This window comes from Gossypium hirsutum, chromosome A11 (genome assembly GCF_007990345.1).
Source record: "Gossypium hirsutum isolate 1008001.06 chromosome A11, Gossypium_hirsutum_v2.1, whole genome shotgun sequence".
In the NCBI taxonomy this organism is placed as follows: domain Eukaryota; kingdom Viridiplantae; phylum Streptophyta; class Magnoliopsida; order Malvales; family Malvaceae; genus Gossypium; species Gossypium hirsutum.
In genome coordinates, this window is record NC_053434.1 from 35,453,360 (window position 1) to 35,473,420 (window position 20,061).

Here is a 20,061-nt window from a genome sequence, read left to right on the forward strand (position 1 = left end):
ACCTACCTAAAACACATATAACAAAATAATACATTCTTTACATAACATAAATAGGCTTTTTAGGTTTTTTTTACAATAATAATAACTAACAATAATTATAGTTTTTTACTAACAATAATAACAAGGATTTTTTACTAACAATATTAATAACTAACAACAAAAAATAAAAAAAATCAACAATAATAATAACAGCAAAAACACATTAACAATATAAAAATTCATTATTCGAAAAAAATTATACTTCTTTTTTTCTTTTCTTTCTTTTTTCCTTCTCCTTCTTTTTCTTCCTCTCTTCTCCTTTCTTTCCCTTTATTTTCTTCTCCTTGCTCCTGATTCTTGCTCCCGAAGTTGCTGGCTGTGCTTGGTTTTATAGTGCTTAGGTGCGGCCTATGGGACCCACACGACTGGTGCCGCCTCTGCCAGAGGCAAGACTGGTGCTGTCTCTGCCAGAGGCAACACTGGTGCCGCCTCTAGCACCAACAGGACCTTTTTTTTTTCGTTTTCAGTGTTTTTTCTTTTTCTTTTTCAATTTTTTTTACTGTTGGAGGAGTCACGTCAGGGTGGTGTCGCCTGTCAGAGTGGCGTGACCACCCTGACTATACCATTTTCGTATTTAATTTTTTAGGTATATTATTTTCGAATTTTTTTAATTTTTTTATATTTTTTAGTAAAAAACCCTCAAATTTAATTAAAAATTAAAAATCAAATTAATAAAAGATATAAACATTAAAAATTAAATTCAACATTATACCTACCAAAATTATTTGTGAGGTTGAGGTTCATAGCCAAAACTAATACCAAATATAAGTTTATTTTAATACAATTGAGAAAGAAAAAATTTCCGCATTATATTATCTATATATATAACGCCTACCAAAATTATTTGTGACTATTCAAGTTAATTTTAATATATTTGAGCATATCTAATTATTTTATTAGGTTACTTAAGTAATAACTTACATCTTATTAAAAATATTTTACATCATCCCTATTAATTTTTTTAACAGTACTTTCATCAAATCTGTTAGAAAAAAAAACAAAGGTTAATGGCAAAAAAAGCTCAAAAATACAATTAGGATCATTGTGACAAAACATGTAAAAATTAGTAGTCAAATTTGTTAATAAGTCAATTTTTAATGCAGTGCAATTTTATGTACAAGACTTTTTATTTATTACATTTTATATTGGGTTGATTTTATATATATAATTAGTAGTATTATATTTATAATTGTAATATTCTCAAAAAGATAATACAATATTATAAGATGAAAATTGTAAAATATAATATATTAAATTGGGTAATAATAAAAAACACACACAAACTAACTGAAATTTTTTGTATAAAGAGTGGTATAGATTTGGAACAAAATAAATAAGAAATACAGAAAATTTAAATCAAGAAATCAAAATAAAGGAAGGATGTACATTTATGATGATATATTAAAACTACAGCAACCAAAGCTATGGTTTGACGTACACACACATACGAATGATCAACCTTACAAAGTTCAGTATCTTACAATCTTCGATTCCCATCCAAACAATTCAGCTACGCTATTAAATCCCATAAGTGTGGTCATTGTTTAATCCTTCTCGCCACCAATTCGTGATCTAAAACCACTCCCACGTAATTTTTATGCATTTAATTCTTGAGTTTGTTACTAATTTGAGCAGATGTAATACAATTGAACAAAGCGTATTCCGGAATTTCGCTCTTTTTTTTGGGGGGGGGGGGGTGGATTATAAAATGGACACACAAGATGCTGGGGTGGAAGTTATAGGAGCAGTGAAGAAGAAAATATTGATAGCTTCTAACTGTCTTTGTCCATACATTCTATTCCAATTCGTTATATTAACCGCCACCACTTCCACCATCTCCACCACCGCCTTCCCATTTTTGTCCTTTTTCTTTAAACCCAAATCGAATCTGAGCTTATTGAGAATGCGGTTGAGAATAATCTGTTTCTCAGAGAAATTAAATTAAATAAATATTGTTTCGAGGCTCTGGCTTTGGATTCTTTTTTTTCTTTTGTCGTCACCGTCGTCGTTGTTGATAATGGAAGCAGCTGAGAATTGCTCGGTGAAGGTCGCCGTTCATATTAGGCCTTTTATCGGCGACGAACGAACTCAAGGTTGTAAAGAATGTGTTACTGTTACTACTGGAAAGCCTCAGGTACTCCGTTTTTAGCTTTACATTTTTTTTTCATTTTTTAACATTTCTGTATTTATTTATTTTTTGTATGCGTCAGGCCATTTTTTGTTAAGTTCAAGCATGATTTCATTTCGTATTAGTTTTCGACTTTATTATTATTATTCTTTAATTATAATATTTTTAAACCTTCTTTTATCCAACCCTATTATAGCATTTTCATATTTTTTTGTTTTAAAAAAGAAAACCACTATCTAGTGTAATGATGCATTTGAAGTTTCTTCCAAAATCCTTTATTATTATTATTATTATTATTATTGCCATGGCAGAGTGAGGATTGAAAGGTAGAATTTATCAGAAAATCATGCCTTCTAAATGCATGCACGAAAAATCTAAGACTGAATTTACTTAAATTTTATTTACTGAAGTACAAGCTTATTTGGAGTATAGTATATTTATGCACTGTGGTTCTACTGGGTTTAATAATTTCGCAACTATAAAGTACGGGAAAAGTTAAAAGCTTTAATGGAGTTTTTATTTCTTTTAGGTTATTAGTTTAATAATTTTGGGCTATGTGTTCAGGTGCAAATTGGGACACATTCCTTTACATTTGATCAAGTTTATGGAAATGGTGGTTCTCCATCCTCTTCCATGTTTGAGGAATGCGTTGCTCCTCTTGTCGATGGTTTATTCCAAGGATACAATGCTACTGTACTTGCATACGGTCAGGTAATATGAATTGACATACGAGAGCTGCTCTAAGTTCCATCAGCTTTTTTTTTTTTTTTAAATGTCTTTAATTATGTTCATGGTTGACTTGCGCAACTATTGCAGACAGGATCTGGGAAGACATATACCATGGGAACATCTACCAAAGATGATTGCCAGACAGGATTGATTCCTCAAGTTATGAATGAGTTGTTCAAGAAAATTGAAACGTTGAAGCGTCAAACAGAGTTCCAGCTACATGTTTCCTTCATAGAGGTACATTACTTGTTGCCTGCTGGCTGCTTGAAAAATCGAAATGGAATTCTCTCTAGTCACTGTAAAATATGTTTAATGAATTGAAAATATAGTAGACTATTTGTTTCTTTTCAATGTATACTATGTCATTTCTGAGGAGTAACCTAATTTGCTGGTTTGAATCTGAAGATCCTGAGGGAAGAGGTGAGGGATTTACTGAATTCAGAACCTGTAGGCAAACTTGTTACTCCTAAAGGGAATGCTGTGAAAACAGCAGTTCCAGGAAGGCCACCTTTACAAATACGCGAATCATCAAATGGAATTATAACACTAGCTGGATCAACTGAAGTTGCAGTTAGTACGCTGCAAGAAATGGCTACTTGCCTGGAGCATGGATCAATAAGCCGGTCAACTGGGAGCACAAATATGAATAACCAGTCCAGGTACAGTCTCCACTTCTGATGTTCTCCACTTCATCTCAAAAGAAATATTTAAATGAATCAATAAGTTGATATATTTCTGAAACTTCAAGCTATTTTGTGGGAATGGATTATTTCATTCCGAAACCCATCTGTTAATCTCCGTCATTTAATGACGTGTCCCATACTTATGGTTTTAATAGTCGATCCCATGCCATCTTCACAATCACATTAGAACAAATGCACAAAACGCAATCAATTTCTGCTGTTAATAACACTCCGGATGAAGATATGTCTGAAGAGTATTTATGTGCGAAGCTCCATTTGGTGGACCTTGCTGGATCTGAACGAGCAAAAAGAACAGGTTCTGACGGTCTTCGGTTGAAAGGTTTGTATATATGCATATAAACTTAATACATCCTTGTGCGATGGCTGTGTTAAATATCCTATTCTATTTTCATGAGCAGGTATTCATATTAATAGAGGGCTTCTTGCACTGGGCAATGTCATCAATGCCCTTGGGAATGAGAAAAAGCGTAAAGAAGGGATGCATGTTCCATACCGTGATAGCAAACTGACTCGACTTTTGCAGGTTAGATTTATTTTTTTAGATTCATGCAGAATTAATTTGAACTGATGATACCGAGATGTCCAAAAATTGACATAATTTCAAAGTATGTGCAAGTTTAAAGCAATTTCTAGCTTTCTCAATTATCTCATATACATATATATATAGAGAGGCCCTTAAACTAAGGATCATTCAGCCTTATTGAATTTTGTATATATCAAATGCTTTGATAAACTCTCACGACACACTACTCGTATGTGTCGCAATTATAGCTATAGCATTTTGTTGGAAAACTTAAAAGAGTAATGCTCTCTAATTGTTTTATTTTCTCTTTGCTACTAATTTACCAAATTGAGGCTGAACACTTATTTGTTGTGAATTTTGGTACAGCAGTATCTAGGTTTTTGGTTCATGATCTTCGTTCTTATGTTATTAATCTCAATCTTACATGTTTTAAAAGGCCTAAGTTATTAGAGCCTTTAAAAAGGCTTGTAATTTAGGAACTTCAAAGAAAGTTCAAAAGTTCTGTTTTCTGCCTTTTTCTTCTGATCTGGTCTGCTTGTGTTTCAGGATTCACTTGGTGGAAACAGCAAAACAGTTATGATAGGTACATATCTAAATAACAATGTATTGTTTTAAAAAAAAAGAAACAATGTATTTTCTTGCTGCGAAAAAAAAAACAACGTATTTTCTTCACCAGAAAAATTGATACTGGAATGCATGAAATCTGTGCACCAGTTAGTCATTTTTGTAAGCCCCTCTGTTGACAACTGTTTTGCTCCATATTATCTTATCATCCCCAAATTATACTATATAATCTCTGTATCTTTGGTAGATATTTCATATGTTTGATACGCAGGTTGCAAAAAAAGAGAAACAAAAATGTGGAGGCTATATGGGTTTACATATAAGCTCTGCACTCATCTGGATCCTGCTATTTCTTTAGCTTATGCCTTTACTTCTTGGTTTTTTGGTCAAGCATCGTTTTTTGCTATTATCAATCTAATTACGGTTCAAAAATTCTAAGATGTGATGGTTGGATTCAGATCTTTTGCCAGGCTTCATGTGCTTTCTAGACACGTGTTGCTAATGCATATACTCTAAAACCCATATTTTATACTCTGCTTCCTAGTTCTCTTATCATGTTTTTCATTCTTGCTCTGTCTAATTTGTATCACGTTTTAGGTAAAATGGTAGGATTGTAAATCTTGCTTTTGGTTGCTTAAATTCTTTAATTTTCCTACTAAGTGTCATTGTAAAACGTTGATTTTTTTTTCCAGCTTGTATAAGTCCTGCAGACGTTAATGCAGAGGAAAGTCTTAACACTTTAAAATATGCTAATCGTGCTCGCAATATTCAGAACAAGCCTGTTGTAAGTGTTTTCTTGGCTTTTTTCTTATTGCTAGTCCGTTGTAATTCTACTGCTCACCTTTCCTTTTATTAAAAGTTCTGGATCCTTGCACAATTTTATGGATCATAAATGATCACCTTAGGTAACTGGACAACTTTCCATTTATTTTACAGGTGAATAGAGATCTAATATCCACTGAGATGCAAAAAATGTGTCAACAGTTACAATACCTACGAGCAGAACTTTGTGCTCGTGTAAGAGGGCCTACTTCAGACGTACAGGTATTTTCCTGACATCAGTCAATGTAATGGTTTCTGAATAATTTTTCTATGGAGATATTACAACAATGGCACATAAAATACCTTAACAGGTTCTCAAAGAAAGGATTACATGGCTGGAGGCTACTAACGAGGATCTTCGTCGAGAACTTCATGAATACTGCAGCAGACGTGCTGTTCTAGAGTGTTGTGAGAGTGGCGCTCAAGTAAGTTGATGAGTCTAGGTTCCTTTTCCCTTTATTCTATGCAAATCTGTTATAGTATGCTTTGAACTGGATCATAATATTTTATTCTAATTGAATATGTTATTCTTGTTTGTTTCATCTTAAAATAACCTTCTAAAATGTAAGTTGCTTGGTTGTTATGTTATCCTTTTTGTTCTGTTTCTCAGGATGGCCATGCATGTTTTATGAAAAGCGATGTACATAAGAGGGCCTTTCAGAGCATGGACTCATCTTATTGTCAAATGGATGAAGTGGTGTCAGGTAGATCACTTATTTAATTAAATGGCCATTAATATGAAAAATCCATCTTCAATCCCATCTTGTGTTGGTGATGTTGGGAACGGATAAGATCCATGTTACCCTGGGACATTGAAAAATCCCTTTTGATTCTGTCTTATTCTTAGAAAAGATAAAACTACAGCATTACTAATTTGAATTTGCAAATTTCTGCAGATGAAAAACCTGGAGAAAGTGATGTAGTAGCTAAAGAGTTAGAGCATGCACTTCGGCAAAATACCATGGATAGAGAATTGAACGAGTTAAACAAGCACTTGGAGCAGAAAGAGGTTTCTGCTGTAAACTTTGGTTTTTGTGCACAGACATATTCATTTACCAATTAACGAATTATAATCTTGAAAGAGAATGTTTATTATTCCAATCGAGATGCTATTTTTATAAAACATAAATGTTGATCTTTCCCTAGGTAGAATCTCATTTTATGATCTATATAGGCTTTCAGCAGGAGTTCCAAAAAGATATGACAGCGTTGGAATTTTAATCTGTTTTTAACCATTTTCTGTGCTTACAAATAGTTTTACAAGGAGCATTTGTCTTGTTCAAAAGCATGGAATGGCATCAAGCTTGGATCTCTTACAAAGTCTTTCCTATCTTCTAAAATAAATTTGTATTTTTCTGGTAGAGTTCTGGCAGAAATAAATTGATCTTCTCATGGGCTAATAATCCAGGCCATTATTTTTGTGCAGTCTGAGATGAAACTTGTTGGAGGAGCTGACACTGAAGCACTAAAGCAGCATTTCCAGAAGAAATTCATGGAACTTGAGGAAGAAAAAAGAATTGTGCAGGTTATAGGACCTTACTCAGTTTCAGTTGTTTAATATGCCTTTGTGCTAGTTCTTAATTTGTATGACACAACCACAGCAAGACAGAGATCGATTTTTAGCTGCAGTTGAGAATCATGCTGCTAATTCTGATGCACAAAGGCAAAAGAGGCAAGAGATAAATGTGCAGAAAATAAAAGCACTTGAGGCACAGGTGACTTTGTGAATCTAATCATCAAACTTTTACGAGACAATATTATTTTTTGATTATTGACATCTTGTTCTCTCTCTCTTTTTCTTCGTTCTCTCTTTTCCAATTTCAGATTTCTGATGTCAAGAAGAAACAGGAAAACCAGGTTGAACTCTTAAAGCAAAAGAAAAGAAGTGATGCCGCAGCAAAACGATTGCAAGCAGAAATACAGTACATAAAGGCTCAAAAAGTTTGTCTTTCACCCCGTGATATTTCCATGTTTACATCTATACATTGTAGCTTAAAATTTCTAACTATTTTTGGAAATGTGCCTTCTCTTCTTGGAAGGTTCAATTGCAGCGCAAGATAAAACAAGAGGCAGAACAATTTCGTCAGTGGAAGGCCTCTCGTGAGAAGGAATTGCTACAGGTGCTGAACCTTTCATTAACAACAAGTCTAGTTCCACTCTTCCCTTTGTTCTTTTCAAATGCAGAAGGGTTACTTGAAAAACCATTTTGCTCTGTTATGAACTATGATGGAAAACAAACTAGAGTTAGAAAGGGAATGAGTATGCATTAACTTGGCTATTATCATCTAGATTTTGTTGAAGTTTTCCCGAAAGGCGAAGTAGTATCCAAATGTGCTTGGGTCCAAAATAATACTTCCTCATTGTATCCAAGCATCTATCCACCACTTTTAGCAATATTTTTCTTTAGTAACTACTTTATGTTTGGACCTCTTTCTATTGGGACGTTTTACTAGGGTTTTTCTTCTCCAAAAAGTTTCAGGGTGACCAAACTCGCCTTCTAATAGATGCTTATATTTTTGCTGGTGACCTTTTTCTTCCACTGCTCTGAAAGTTCTGAAAGTAGCTCCTGCTAGTTATGCTTGTATTTTATATCTAATTGTCTTTTTATACTATAATTCTATTAGCATTTTACTTTTCTTGAGCAGCTTAGAAAAGAGGGAAGGAGGAATGAGTATGAAAGGCATAAACTCGAGGCCCTGAATCAACGCCAAAAAATGGTAACAGTTCATGACGGACACAGCTTGTCTTTGATGTTTTATGATTTCACCTTTATTTAAATTCTAAAGTATTTTAATATGGACCCCCTTGTGTACCCATTTTGGAGTCCTAAGTTGGGCATCCCCGTAAGGTATTCATTCATTCCTCGTCTGACTTGTATATAGCAGACTTGCATTAATACTTGTGTTCTTGGTAGGCCTCTAGACATTTGTCTTATTCATTAATCCCTTGCATTTTGAAGGATGAACCGAAGTCTAAATTTCTTTAAAGCATTCAGTTTATCAACCTGGTCTGGTTATATAAACATTCCTTGAAAGGATCACAGACAATTCTGAGGATTGATGCAGTCAAGACTCTCAGGAAATTTCCCCTATACATGAAATTTTTGGACATGCCTTTTGGCATACTTCTTTACCTACAGGACATGGCAGAGTTGTCAAGGTTTTACCTATTCTCTGACCAACAATCACACTTTTTCCTGCAGGTTCTTCAAAGGAAAACAGAAGAGGCGACAATAGCTATCAAAAGGTTGAAAGAGCTATTAGAAGCGCACAAGTGTTCTGTACGTGACAACTCAGGTAATTGTTTTTTTGTGAAATTAACCTGTTATCGGTTCTTTTGTATGATATACTAATTGTTTATTACCATTTTCAGTTAATCACAATGGACATACACCAAATGGACAGGTAAACGGTTTGTAATTAAGCATTTACTCATAGACAAATTTGTTACTCTGGGTCAGCCATATCTGATGAAATCTGCCAGCATATTATAGTTAAATGATGAGGGTTAGGCTTCCAATCCTGATTAAAGTGTCAGGATAGCAAACTAGTTAGGAAAACAACTATTTTTGTTACAAATAAAATGCTTAATATACTTGGATGGAACAGAGAGTAAATTAACCATGGTGTACAGTTGAGTTTGCAACTTCTTTTTCACCTGATCACAAAAGGAATGGGCAATTCTAAATCCAACCTTAAGCTAGTTTTTTATTGTGTTAAAGTTTCATAACTAAATATTGGCCATTTTTAATTTTGATTATGCATCTGTAGAGAAATGAAAAGTCTCTGCAAAAGTGGGTTGACCATGAGCTAGAAGTAATGGTGAAAGTGTGCGAAGTTCGTTTTGAATATGAAAAGCAGATCCAAGTGTAAGTACCCATCAGTTTGTTTCTCTTACACTCAGTACTTGTATGCTTTCTAAAAGCGTGATACTTTAATCATTGCGTAGGCAAAGTGCTCTGGCAGAGGAGTTAACCTTATTAAAAGAAGTGGATCAATTATCTTTGAACGGGGACATTCCTCACAGAGTAAACAATGGGCATTCTAGGTACATAATCATTTTGCTTTGTCTGCATATGATGGAATATGCAAGATCATAACTTAATTGTACATCATATGAAAACTATATAAGTACATCATGTAAATATAATGGATAACTTATGATTTCCTTTTACCTTGTCTTTTCCTATCAATTAGATTGTTATCTATGTCACCAAATGCAAGAATGGAAAGAATAGCCTCACTTGAGTACATGCTTAGCATGTCTACAAATGCACTCAAGGCAATGGTGTCTCAACTCTCAGATGCAGAAGAACGGGAGTGTGGTTTGGTTGGTCGCAGGAAATGGAACCAAGTACACTCATTAAGTGAGGCAAAGAGCTTGCTTCAATACCTGTTTAATGCTACCGCAGAATCAAGGTGCTTATACAAACTAGAATCTCAATAATATTTCATTTTAACTTGCCCTTTCTTCTGTCGAATTGATTATCTCACACTTGAAGTAACATGGCCCATCTGTAAAATTTATTGAGATAAATAGTTACATATAGATGGTTAAATGCAGCTGAAGATTTATTCCTAGCTCAGACATTGGAAATGCCTAGATTCCCATTTTCTGTCTGCACACATACAAGAAGCTAGTAAAAATGTACCCTTATGCCCACTAAACACCTACAAACAGAAAATATGGATACTGGGGTTGATTACTGCTTTTGCACATTCAGGATATAGAATGAAAACACAGGCATGTTTTTACTAACCCCAAGTCCCAATGACCTTACTACCTGCATGTTGATTTCCGTGGTACTTGTATGAACAGATGTCAGTTGCAGGAGAATGATTTGGAGATTAAGGACCTCAAACAGCAATTGAAGGATCTCACAGCTCTATTATGGAAAAGTGAAGCAGAGAAAAAAGAGCTTGTAAAGGAGCAAAAGATGAGGGAGCAAGCTGTTGTTATTGCCCTGGCTACATCAGCTACGGTGAGATTATCATCTTGTAGTCTCCCATTTTTGCTTTTTAATGATTAATGTTAATAAATTAAAAATGTCATTCAAACTTGGCTCAAATCATGCAACATCCATTAACTGATGTATGGACTGAAAATATTTAATTTCATGTCCAAAAATCCTAGTAATATTTCAAGAATTCCATAGGTGGGGATTTTCTAAATGACCTATAATTTCATGTCTTTGTCCATTAGTAATCTGTGAATTATGAGTGTTGGATGATCCTATGAAACTTGATGAAGGAAAAAGCAATCATCTTCACACCAACTCTTGGTACTCACCAATAACACTTCAAATAAATCAAATGGATGATCCTAAGAATCTTGACAAAGGAAAAAGCAGTCATCTCCTGACCAACTAAGCACTCACTAATAACACTAGAAATAAATTAAATGTTCAGGAATCCAACAATATTCAACTTTATAATGTACTCTTAATTTTATATTCTCACTATAAATGTAATTCCACAGGGGAACTCTCGCAGTTCATCAAAACACTTTGCAGATGTTTTAAGCGCCCCCCCTTTACCAATGTCACTCCCAGTCCCCAAGCTACTGAAATTTACACCCGGGATTGTTAATGGATCTATGACAGACACAGTAGCATTTCTAGATCTGAGGCGGAAGGTAAATTATCTGCTGCATGTGGTCTTTTAGATTGTTGTCTTTCTGCTTGATCAGAAAGTAGAGATATTATGTGCGCAGATGGTACCAGTGGAACATTTGTCAATGCAGAAAGAAACGGCCATGGGACAGACTGGAAAACTTTGGAGGTGGAAGAGAAGTCATCACCAGTGGCTACTTCAATTCAGATGGAAGTGGCAGAAGCCATGGAAACTCTCAGAATGGATTAAACACAGTGATGAAACAATAATGAGATCGAGGCCTTGCGCGCAAGCTCTGATTCAACTGATATGATAAGCTTATATTCACCATCTATAAATCTTGACTGGCATAACTGGTCTGCATGGTTTACCGAGAAAATAAATGCAGGTAACTCCAGTCCCAGTTTGTTGATTGTTTTTTGACATGATAAGAAACATTAAATATTCTCTTATCCCTGGTCTGGGCGATACACTTACCTTGCGCTTTAGTGACCTGACTTTATGCACTGATTGAGTTCATTCGTCTACATTGTTTTCTGTCCTTGCAGTATTTACAGCCAAGCTATGGTTGATAGATTATCGATAGCTAGCTCATTCTCCTGGATGAATACACATATTTGCTGTCTTAATTAATTCAACATAATTAATTTTCTTTTTCTGTGGTTCCTCCTGGTGTCCTTTAGTTGTTTTCTTGATTAGCCAATCTGATGTCTATGCTCGACTGAAAATTCCCATTTCATGTATTTTTCTTTTTCGTCTATCAATGCAGGCAGATTGTAAATAGCCATAAACAGGTCGGTGCTTGCCATATAATCTTTTACCAACCGTAGCTAATATTTGAGTTTCAAATTTTTGGGGGAGGGTTAAATCATCACATTTTGAAGCATGTCGGCAAACTGGTAGGCCTTGAGGGTGCTGGAAATGGCTGATTGCTTGACTGAGTTCATGAAGAGTACTGGTAGATTTCTGTTATGTTTTTTTTCTTCGTTATCATGAAAATGAAATTTCCTGCCAAATTGTGTATGGCTGGCTTTTCATTTTTATTTTTTGTATATATATGTGTGTGTGTGTCATATTTAATCTTGTCAAAACTTGTTCCATAGATGCAACACGTAAATTTTTCATCAAAAGCTGATATGAAAATTTGCTGATCATTTACATATATGATATAAATCTCACGTGTAAATAGATGACATCAGATCATACCATAAATCCCAAAAGATAGAACTGAAAACGTGATCGTTATGAGTAACCAAAAGATGCACTATCATCCATCATCGCACTCTCCTTGATCTCATGTATCATCTTTAACACCTGCCACATTGCTGGCCGTTGTTCCGGAGATGTCAAGCTACAAACACTAGCAACTTCAGTAAGCATCCCAAGCCAGTGATATTCCCCACCATCATCTTCACGTGTTGCTCTAACCCATTCCAGCATGTCCCGAGGCACAAGCACCGGATGTCGTGATGGAAGTTTGCCTGTCAAAAGCTCCAATAGAAACACACCGAAGGCATAAACATCCGACTTGGGAGTTAGTCGGCGGCTGGATTTTCGAATCTCAGGCGCTTTATAGGCTAAAGAATCAGGATCTTCAGTAAAACAAGAAGAGTCTGCAAGGAGCACAAGGCTGTAGTCGGCGAGGCAAGCTTCGAAATCGGAACCAAGGAGGACGTTGGACGATTTCAAGTTGCCATGGAAAAGCCTTGATGCTTGGTGGATGTAGGCAAGGCCCTCTGCAACATCTTCTGCTATCTTTAAACATGATGTCCAATGAAGTGGCTTTGCCCTAGTTGATCTTGAACCTGTTCATTCATTAAGTCTCGCATCTGTTGTAAGCAATGAATTGGTCTAATAAACTTTGTCTAAGGTACTAACTAAGCCGACCTTTGCAAATAATTCAATTAGCAAATTAACAGCTTCAAATATACAAAACTGAATAAACCTGCAATGGACAAATTGCAAGCTTTTGATAAAAAAAACATCGCTGGAATTGTCGGTGTCAGCCTAAAAAGTTGAAACATTTTTCTCAGTACTTCCACTACTTTTTCGCCATAATTTTAGCTTTAACTTCATCCAGAATCCAAAGGTCGATTGGTCCAGAATATTACCAATTATCAAACAACAATAAAGAAACAGAGGCCCCACTTTAGTTTTCTCTTTACCCACTTTAAACCCTACAGTCTCAAGGGGCAACTGCAACTAAATGCCATAAAACTCGGTAACTCACTTGACAAAACGCAGAAGCAAAAACCCGACAAAAGGATAATTAAAAAAAAAAAAAGAGCATACCATGAACGAGATTGGAAACGCTTCCGTTGGGTTGATAATCATATATCACAAGCCTTTCACCTTTAGCTTGAAAATAAGCTCTAACAGGCACCAAATTGGGGTGTCTCAGCGCCCCAACAGCATCCATATGCTGTTCAAAAACTTCACCGCTGGTTACTGCCGTTTTCCCAGCATCCAATCTCTTCACTGTCAAAATCAATTGCCCATCAATCACTGCCTTATACGTAATCCCCATGCTACCTCTCCCTAATAACTCAGCTGAAGCTCTCATTAACTGCTCTAAACTGTACCCTTCCACTTCCCCATCAACAAACACTAAATTCCCACTCTTTTTCAGCTTCTGAATTTCGTTTATCACTGATTTTCTCTCCGAAACTCCTTCCACTTGGGTTTTTGAGTTCGTTGCCTCGGATGAAGCTGTTGTTGGCTTAGTTTCTTTCGACTCTACTCTCTTTTTACCGCCTTGCTTTTTAACTACAGCTAAAGCTAACAAAACTGAAAATATTATCAACGCAATGCCGACAGTAAATCCAAGGACCATCCCAGGTCTCTGGTGCTTCTTCTTTGGTAAATGCGGCGGTGGCAGAGCTACAATCCCTCCGGAGTTGGCCTTCGGGCTTTGCACTGCCGGACTAGAAGCTGAAGAAGAACCGAAAAACGGTGCACGCGTAGTGCAGGCTTTGTTGATAATCTTCCCACAAAGGTGAGGGTTCAAAGAGAACGCCGTCGTATTGAACTTGGATAAAGTGGGCGTGACCGGTATTTTTCCAGTAAGATTGTTGCCTGAAACGTTGAAGATGAGTAGGAAGGGTTGGTTTAAAGGCGGGACCGTTCCGTTAAACCGGTTCCACTCAAGGCGGAGGATGTTTAACCGGTCCAATGTGGTTAAGTTAACTGGAAGGGGACCAGTCAATTCATTGTAAGAAAGATCGAGGGAGGTTAATCTATGAAGAAACAAGATGGGAGAAGGGAAGGTTCCAGAGAAATGGTTGCGGCCGAGAAACAGGGACTTAAGGTTGTAAAGAGAGGACAAGTCGGGGATGGGACCGGAGAGGGAGTTGTTATGGAGACTGAGAACACGGAGCTGGTCGAGACGGGAGAGGGAGTTGGCGGGAAAAGTGCCAAAGAGGCCGAAATTGGGGAGGAGAAAGCGGACGACGCGGCCTTGAATGCAATTGACGCCTCGCCATTGACAGTAGTCGAAACGCTCGTTGAGAACGTAAAGAAGCTTGTTATGGAGGTCGGCTTTGGATTTGAAGGAGAGGATGGAAACGGCGTCGGATGGCAACATTAAGTTGGTCTGGGGAGGGTAAGTTATAGGCTCAGAGAAACAAGTAAGGAAGAAGAAGAGAAGAAGGAAAGGTATGGGGATGGTTTGGGGCATCGTTCCTCCTGTTTGTGCCATCGCTTTTGTTTCCCCCATTAACCATTATATTTGTAAGAGTCACGTGAAGCTGTGGGGAGACTTGGAGGACTTTTGATGCTTGTTTTTTTGGACCTTTATTATTTATTAGTTATTACTTCCCATTCCCCACTCATTTCAACTTTTCCATTTTATTTCTTCTATTTAACCCCACTAAAATCCCATTTACCATTCCTTCTTTTCTTTTTGGGTTTCAATTTTATAATTTTTCTCTTTTTATTTTTTTCTTGAATTTGATAATTATTTGAATTTATTTTTATTTAAGTTAGATTTTAAATTTAACAACTATATTTTTATTGGGTTTTCAACTTTTTTTTACCAAATTAATATTTGAAAATCATAAATTTCATACACTAATATAAGAATAATTATTAAATTTAAAGATTAAATTTAAATAAAAATAATTTAAAAATAATTATCGAGATTGTGGTTTAACCCAAATATAAAAGGATTCCTTAACTTGAAATGGTAAATAGAGGCGCGAAGACATAGGTGACTGCATGGAAAACTCAGTTGAGTAAATAAATAAAACCAAGGAGGAGAGGAGACAAATATTAGTCATGTGAAATGTAAGGAGGGATGGAAGTCAAACATTAGTCAAACTCTAATTGGTTAGGCTTAGAATATAGAGTAGCCCGTGAGTGGGGCAGAGCAGAGACCCTAAGATCCTCACGTTGCAACGCTTATCAACATTTCAAACACAGCCAGCTAAGCTTAGACGTCTCATGATTCATACAAGCTGATGGTGCCTCAATTATTTAACCCAATTAATCCAAATAATTAGAGAATGTTATGAGATTGTATTTTATTTATTTTGTTTAATAGATGAATAAATTTGTTTCCTTTTTATGTGAGTCCATTTTTTTTATATTTTATCAATTTATAATTTTAAAAACGGGTACAATTCTAATTTATCTATTTTTTTAATAAAAAAATATCAAAATTCAACCTAAACTAGGAGATTTTTACTATAATAATATGAAAAAAAAACTAAAATAGGATGCCCTTAAAATCATATACGAAAATAGGCCATTGCAAGTGATGGAGGGTGGTGCATAGGCGTCACCACCCTCAAATCCAAACATTTCTGACACATTTGCAGGTTAAAAAAAAGAATATGACGAAAAAAATAATAAAATAAGGGTGGAGGATACCCAACAGGCGGCACCGGTGGAGGGTACCCCACAGGCAGCACCAGTCACTGCTCTGCACCGACGGGACTCCTCACTGCCTTTTCTTTTGTTTTATTATGTGTTTGGGGACCTTAAAATGGTCCCCAATTTCTTTGTGTGCGTGAGTGAAGAAGAAGAAGGAGGAGGAGGAGGAAGAGGAGGAGGAGGAGGAGGAGGCGGCATTCGTGAGGGAAGAAAAAAGAGAGAAAAAGAGAAGGAGAAGAAGAAGAAGAGAGAGGGAAGGAAAAAAAGGTAATATTTTTTTTAAGGAAATAATTTTTAATTGTTAATTTAAGGAAATAAATGATTTATATTAATTGTTAATGTTATTATTGTTTATTGATTTTGATTTAATTTTTAAATTTAATTTTTTGTAAGGTATATTTTGGTTAAAAAGAGATATTAAGGTATGTTTGTATTTATTTTATTTTTTATATATATTCATAATTTATTTTTAATTTTTATTGAAGTAAAAAATCCTATCTATGTTATGTACAAAAAATATTTTATTATTATTTTATTTAATTTATTTGATAAGTGTGTTTTAGGTTAATTAGATATATTTTTTATTAATTTTATTTGGCATGTTATATTTTGATTTTTTTTATGTGATGAGTTTTTTTACAAAAATAGTATAAAAATATTAAAAGAATAGCTTAATAGTATATTTTAAAAAATCCGAAAATAAAATAAAAAAGGCCAAATTTAGAGTTTTTTACTAAATTAATATAAATATACTAAAATAATACATATGAAATATTATGTACTAAAATAATAAAAAAATAAAATAGGAAAATAGTATATTTTGAAAAATAAAATCCGAAAATAAAATAAAAACTAACGGCCAAAATCAGAGTTTTTTACTAAATTAATATAAAAAAACTAAAATAATACATTTGAAACATTATGTACTAAAATAATATAAAAAATAAAATACGAAAATAGTATATTTTAAAAAATAAAATTCAGGAAAACAAAATAAAAAAAGGCCAAAGTCACAGATTTTTACTAAATTAATATAAAATAATAAAATAATACATGAAACATTATGTACTAAAATAATATAAAAAAACAAAATACGAAAATAATATATTTTAAAAAATAAAATCCGAAAATAAAAATAAAAAAGGGACAAAATCAGAGTTTTTTTCTAAATTAATATAAAAAATAAAATAATACATTTGAAATATTATGTACTAAAATAATATAAAAAAATAAAATATGAAAATAGTATATTTTAAAAAATAAAATCCGAAAACAAAATAAAAAAAGGGCCAAAATCACAGATTTTTACTAAATTAATATAAAAAAACTAAAATAATACATGAAACATTATGTACTAAAATAATATAAAAAATAAAATACGAAAATAGTATATTTTAAAAATTAAAATCCGAAAATAAAAATAAAAAGGGCCAAAATTAGAGTTTTTTTTCTAAATTAATATAAAAAAACTAAAATAATACATTTAAAACATTATATACTAAAATAATATAAAAAAATAAAATACGAAAATAGTATATTTTAAAAAATAAAATCCGAAAATAAAATAAAAAATAAACGGCCAAAATCAGAGTTTTTTATTAAATTAATATAAAAAAACTAAAATAATACATTTGAAACATTATGTACTAAAATAATATAAAAAATAAAATACGAAAATAGTATATTTTAAAAAGTAAAATCCGAAAATAAAATAAAAAACAAACGGCTAAAATCAGAGTTTTTTATTAAATTAATATAAAAAATACAAAAATAATACATTTGAAACATTATGTACTAAAATAATATAAAAATAAAATACAAAAATAATATATTTTAAAAAATAAAATCCGAAAATAAAATAAATACCAAAATATATTGAACTACATGCCGGGTATATTATATATATTATAATTTAAACCAAAATATTTTACTTGTTATCATTTTAAAATAATAATAAAAATATTTGTATTTGAATTGGGTATATTTATTTTTTTTAATGTAGTATGGAAAAAAATATGCTGTCGGAAAAATGGTTTGGTATTTTTTTTGTAATTAACAGCAATATATAAAATTTAGTTATTTTGACAAATATTTAAAATCCATCAAACATTGAAATTAATAACCGAAATTTATTTTGAAATTGCAGGTATGGCAACGGCTTCATTGATTAAGGAAGATCCTCACATAGCTGACACCGTTAATAAAACGGTAATATATTGTTATTTGTTACTCAGAAGTTCCATTAAAAAAAGATTTATGTAATTTACGGAAATAAATTATGTTATTATAACTTTTTTTCTGCAATTTAACATTGTCAGGAATCGTACCGCGTATTAAGGGGCCGGGTGAATGGTTTAGGATATTCCCCAGATGCACGACTGATGCCGTACTTGGAGCTAGCTGGATTCGGGTCAGCAGCATTGATCCGGACGTTTGATTTGCGGTACGATTTAATATCCGTATTGGTTGAGCGTTGGCGCCCGGAGACCCACACTTTTCATTTGTCGTGTGGGGAGTGCACTGTCACTCTGGAGGATGTTGCACTGCAACTTAGGCTCCCAATCGACGAGAGTTCGGTAACGGGCGTAAGTGCGATAGCTAAGCCGGCTGCACTTTGTTATAGCCTCCTAGGAGCCTCGCCCGGCGATGATGAGTCCAATTTATCGGGTTTGAAATTTACATGGTTGAAAGCAAATTTTCAGCATTTACCAGATAATGCCACTAAAGAAAAGTTGATGTGCGCAGCTCGAGCGTACATTATGCATATTATAGGGGGTGTATTGATGCCCGATGCGAACAACAACAGGGTTCATCTCATGTATTTACCTCTATTAACTGATTTGTATAATGTTCGCTCGTATAGCTGGGGCTCCGCAGTTCTGGCTATGTTGTATCGTGAGCTTTGTCAGACGACAAAGCCTCATGCTGCAGACATAGGCGGATGCCTTATATTGTTGCAGTCATGGGCTCTTTATCGGATGTCATTCTTGGCATCGGTTAGTCACCAGCCATACGTATATCCACTAGTTAACAAGTGATAAAATTTAACTTATTATTAATTGATAGTATCTTTATAATGATACTATTCTAGCGATACTATATTTATTTGAAATTTGTTTTTGTAGATGGAGTATTTATCCAGGTATCGGGAGGTCATACACTGTCCCGATATATCGTTTGTTGATTGAGCAACATGCCGGAGAAAGGGTAAGCTATTCCAATATTCGCGACATGTAATTACTTTATATATCTTACTTAAACCGTGTGAAATTTTAACCATGGTATGAATCGTGCAGTTTATTTGGATGTCATATCGTAGACTAGAAATTGTGGCCGTTACACCATCTTCTACCTACATTCATTCTCAATTGTGGTGTACTAACACACAAATTATCAGTTTCAATGTAGTCGAGTGGTACCATGGGGATAGAGTACCACGACAGTTTGGTTGCATCCAGTATATCCCGGATCTGCCAAAGGAGGTGGGGAAGGTTCACGGCATCAACAAGAGAGGGAAACATGGAATGCATTGGGGGGTTGTGCACCGGAGATATATTGCGATGTGGGATAATCGGATGGGTCGAAGACCTCGGATGGATATGTCTTCCAATTTGCAACCATCGCCAGAGTACATGCAATGGTACTTTAGTATGGGAAAGCCATATTTACTTGGTGCCCAGTCGACTGTAGTCCCCTCGCACGTGCAGCGACCTGGGGTATACGAGCCAGTGGCCGATATAGAGCCCGACCCACAGCCAGATCTCGACCCCGAGCGAGAGGTGGAGCTCGAGGCACAACCTGAGGCCGAGTCTGAGCAATCACATTCACATTCGGCTGATACTTCTTATCATCCGGATTTCCCAAACAACGACTATTTCCCGGGCTCGTCAGGGGGCGGATACCATTAAGGTTTTGATATCTTTGAGTCGTCTTAATCGCAGCACAACACTTCTCTCGGCCTGTATCCCCCTCAGTACAGCACTAGCCTCGGCCCATATCCACCGCAGTACTCAACTCCTCCTGGGATGTATCCGCTGCAGCATGGCACTCCTCCCGGCTCAAGTTCAT

At 34.7% G+C, this 20,061-nt stretch overlaps 3 protein-coding genes across 6 annotated transcripts; 2 read left to right on the forward strand and 1 right to left on the reverse strand.

The window, feature by feature from the left end:
* The first annotated feature begins 1,437 nt into the window (after positions 1 to 1,437).
* LOC107901576 (kinesin-like protein KIN-4A) lies at positions 1,438 to 12,283 on the forward strand. 4 transcript variants are annotated; one of them, XM_016827634.2, is made up of 26 exons: positions 1,438 to 2,173; positions 2,732 to 2,878; positions 2,984 to 3,133; positions 3,302 to 3,555; positions 3,735 to 3,919; positions 3,999 to 4,123; positions 4,670 to 4,706; positions 5,380 to 5,471; positions 5,624 to 5,731; positions 5,821 to 5,934; positions 6,120 to 6,213; positions 6,406 to 6,518; positions 6,936 to 7,034; positions 7,111 to 7,224; positions 7,334 to 7,450; positions 7,549 to 7,629; positions 8,155 to 8,226; positions 8,712 to 8,805; positions 8,882 to 8,913; positions 9,280 to 9,377; positions 9,458 to 9,556; positions 9,706 to 9,927; positions 10,328 to 10,490; positions 10,988 to 11,143; positions 11,222 to 11,509; positions 11,891 to 12,283. In XM_016827634.2, exons 1-25 carry the CDS (start codon positions 2,057 to 2,059, stop codon positions 11,432 to 11,434), a joined length of 3,096 nt encoding a protein of 1,031 aa, XP_016683123.1. In that variant the 5' UTR covers positions 1,438 to 2,056; the 3' UTR covers positions 11,435 to 11,509; positions 11,891 to 12,283. The 4 variants fall into 4 exon arrangements, with proteins under 4 accessions (XP_016683123.1, XP_016683139.1, XP_040937747.1 ...); XM_016827642.2 differs by lacking the exon at positions 11,891 to 12,283 and adding an exon at positions 11,670 to 11,884 and having other exon boundaries at positions 1,505 to 2,173; XM_016827650.2 differs by lacking the exons at positions 11,222 to 11,509; positions 11,891 to 12,283 and having other exon boundaries at positions 1,496 to 2,173; positions 10,341 to 10,490; positions 10,988 to 11,138.
* LOC107901595 (probable inactive receptor kinase At5g67200) lies at positions 12,259 to 14,981 on the reverse strand. The gene is made up of 2 exons (XM_016827662.2): positions 13,414 to 14,981; positions 12,259 to 12,926 (listed from the first exon to the last, which is right to left on the reverse strand). The coding sequence occupies exons 1-2, from the start codon at positions 14,834 to 14,836 to the stop codon at positions 12,364 to 12,366; spliced, it is 1,986 nt and encodes a 661-aa protein (XP_016683151.1). The 5' UTR covers positions 14,837 to 14,981; the 3' UTR covers positions 12,259 to 12,363.
* Positions 14,982 to 18,141: 3,160 nt separating this feature from the next.
* LOC121210002 (serine/threonine-protein phosphatase 7 long form homolog) lies at positions 18,142 to 19,901 on the forward strand. Its single transcript, XM_041082061.1, has 4 exons — positions 18,142 to 18,201; positions 18,312 to 19,027; positions 19,119 to 19,200; positions 19,290 to 19,901. The coding sequence occupies exons 1-4, from the start codon at positions 18,142 to 18,144 to the stop codon at positions 19,899 to 19,901; spliced, it is 1,470 nt and encodes a 489-aa protein (XP_040937995.1).
* Positions 19,902 to 20,061: the final 160 nt, after the last annotated feature.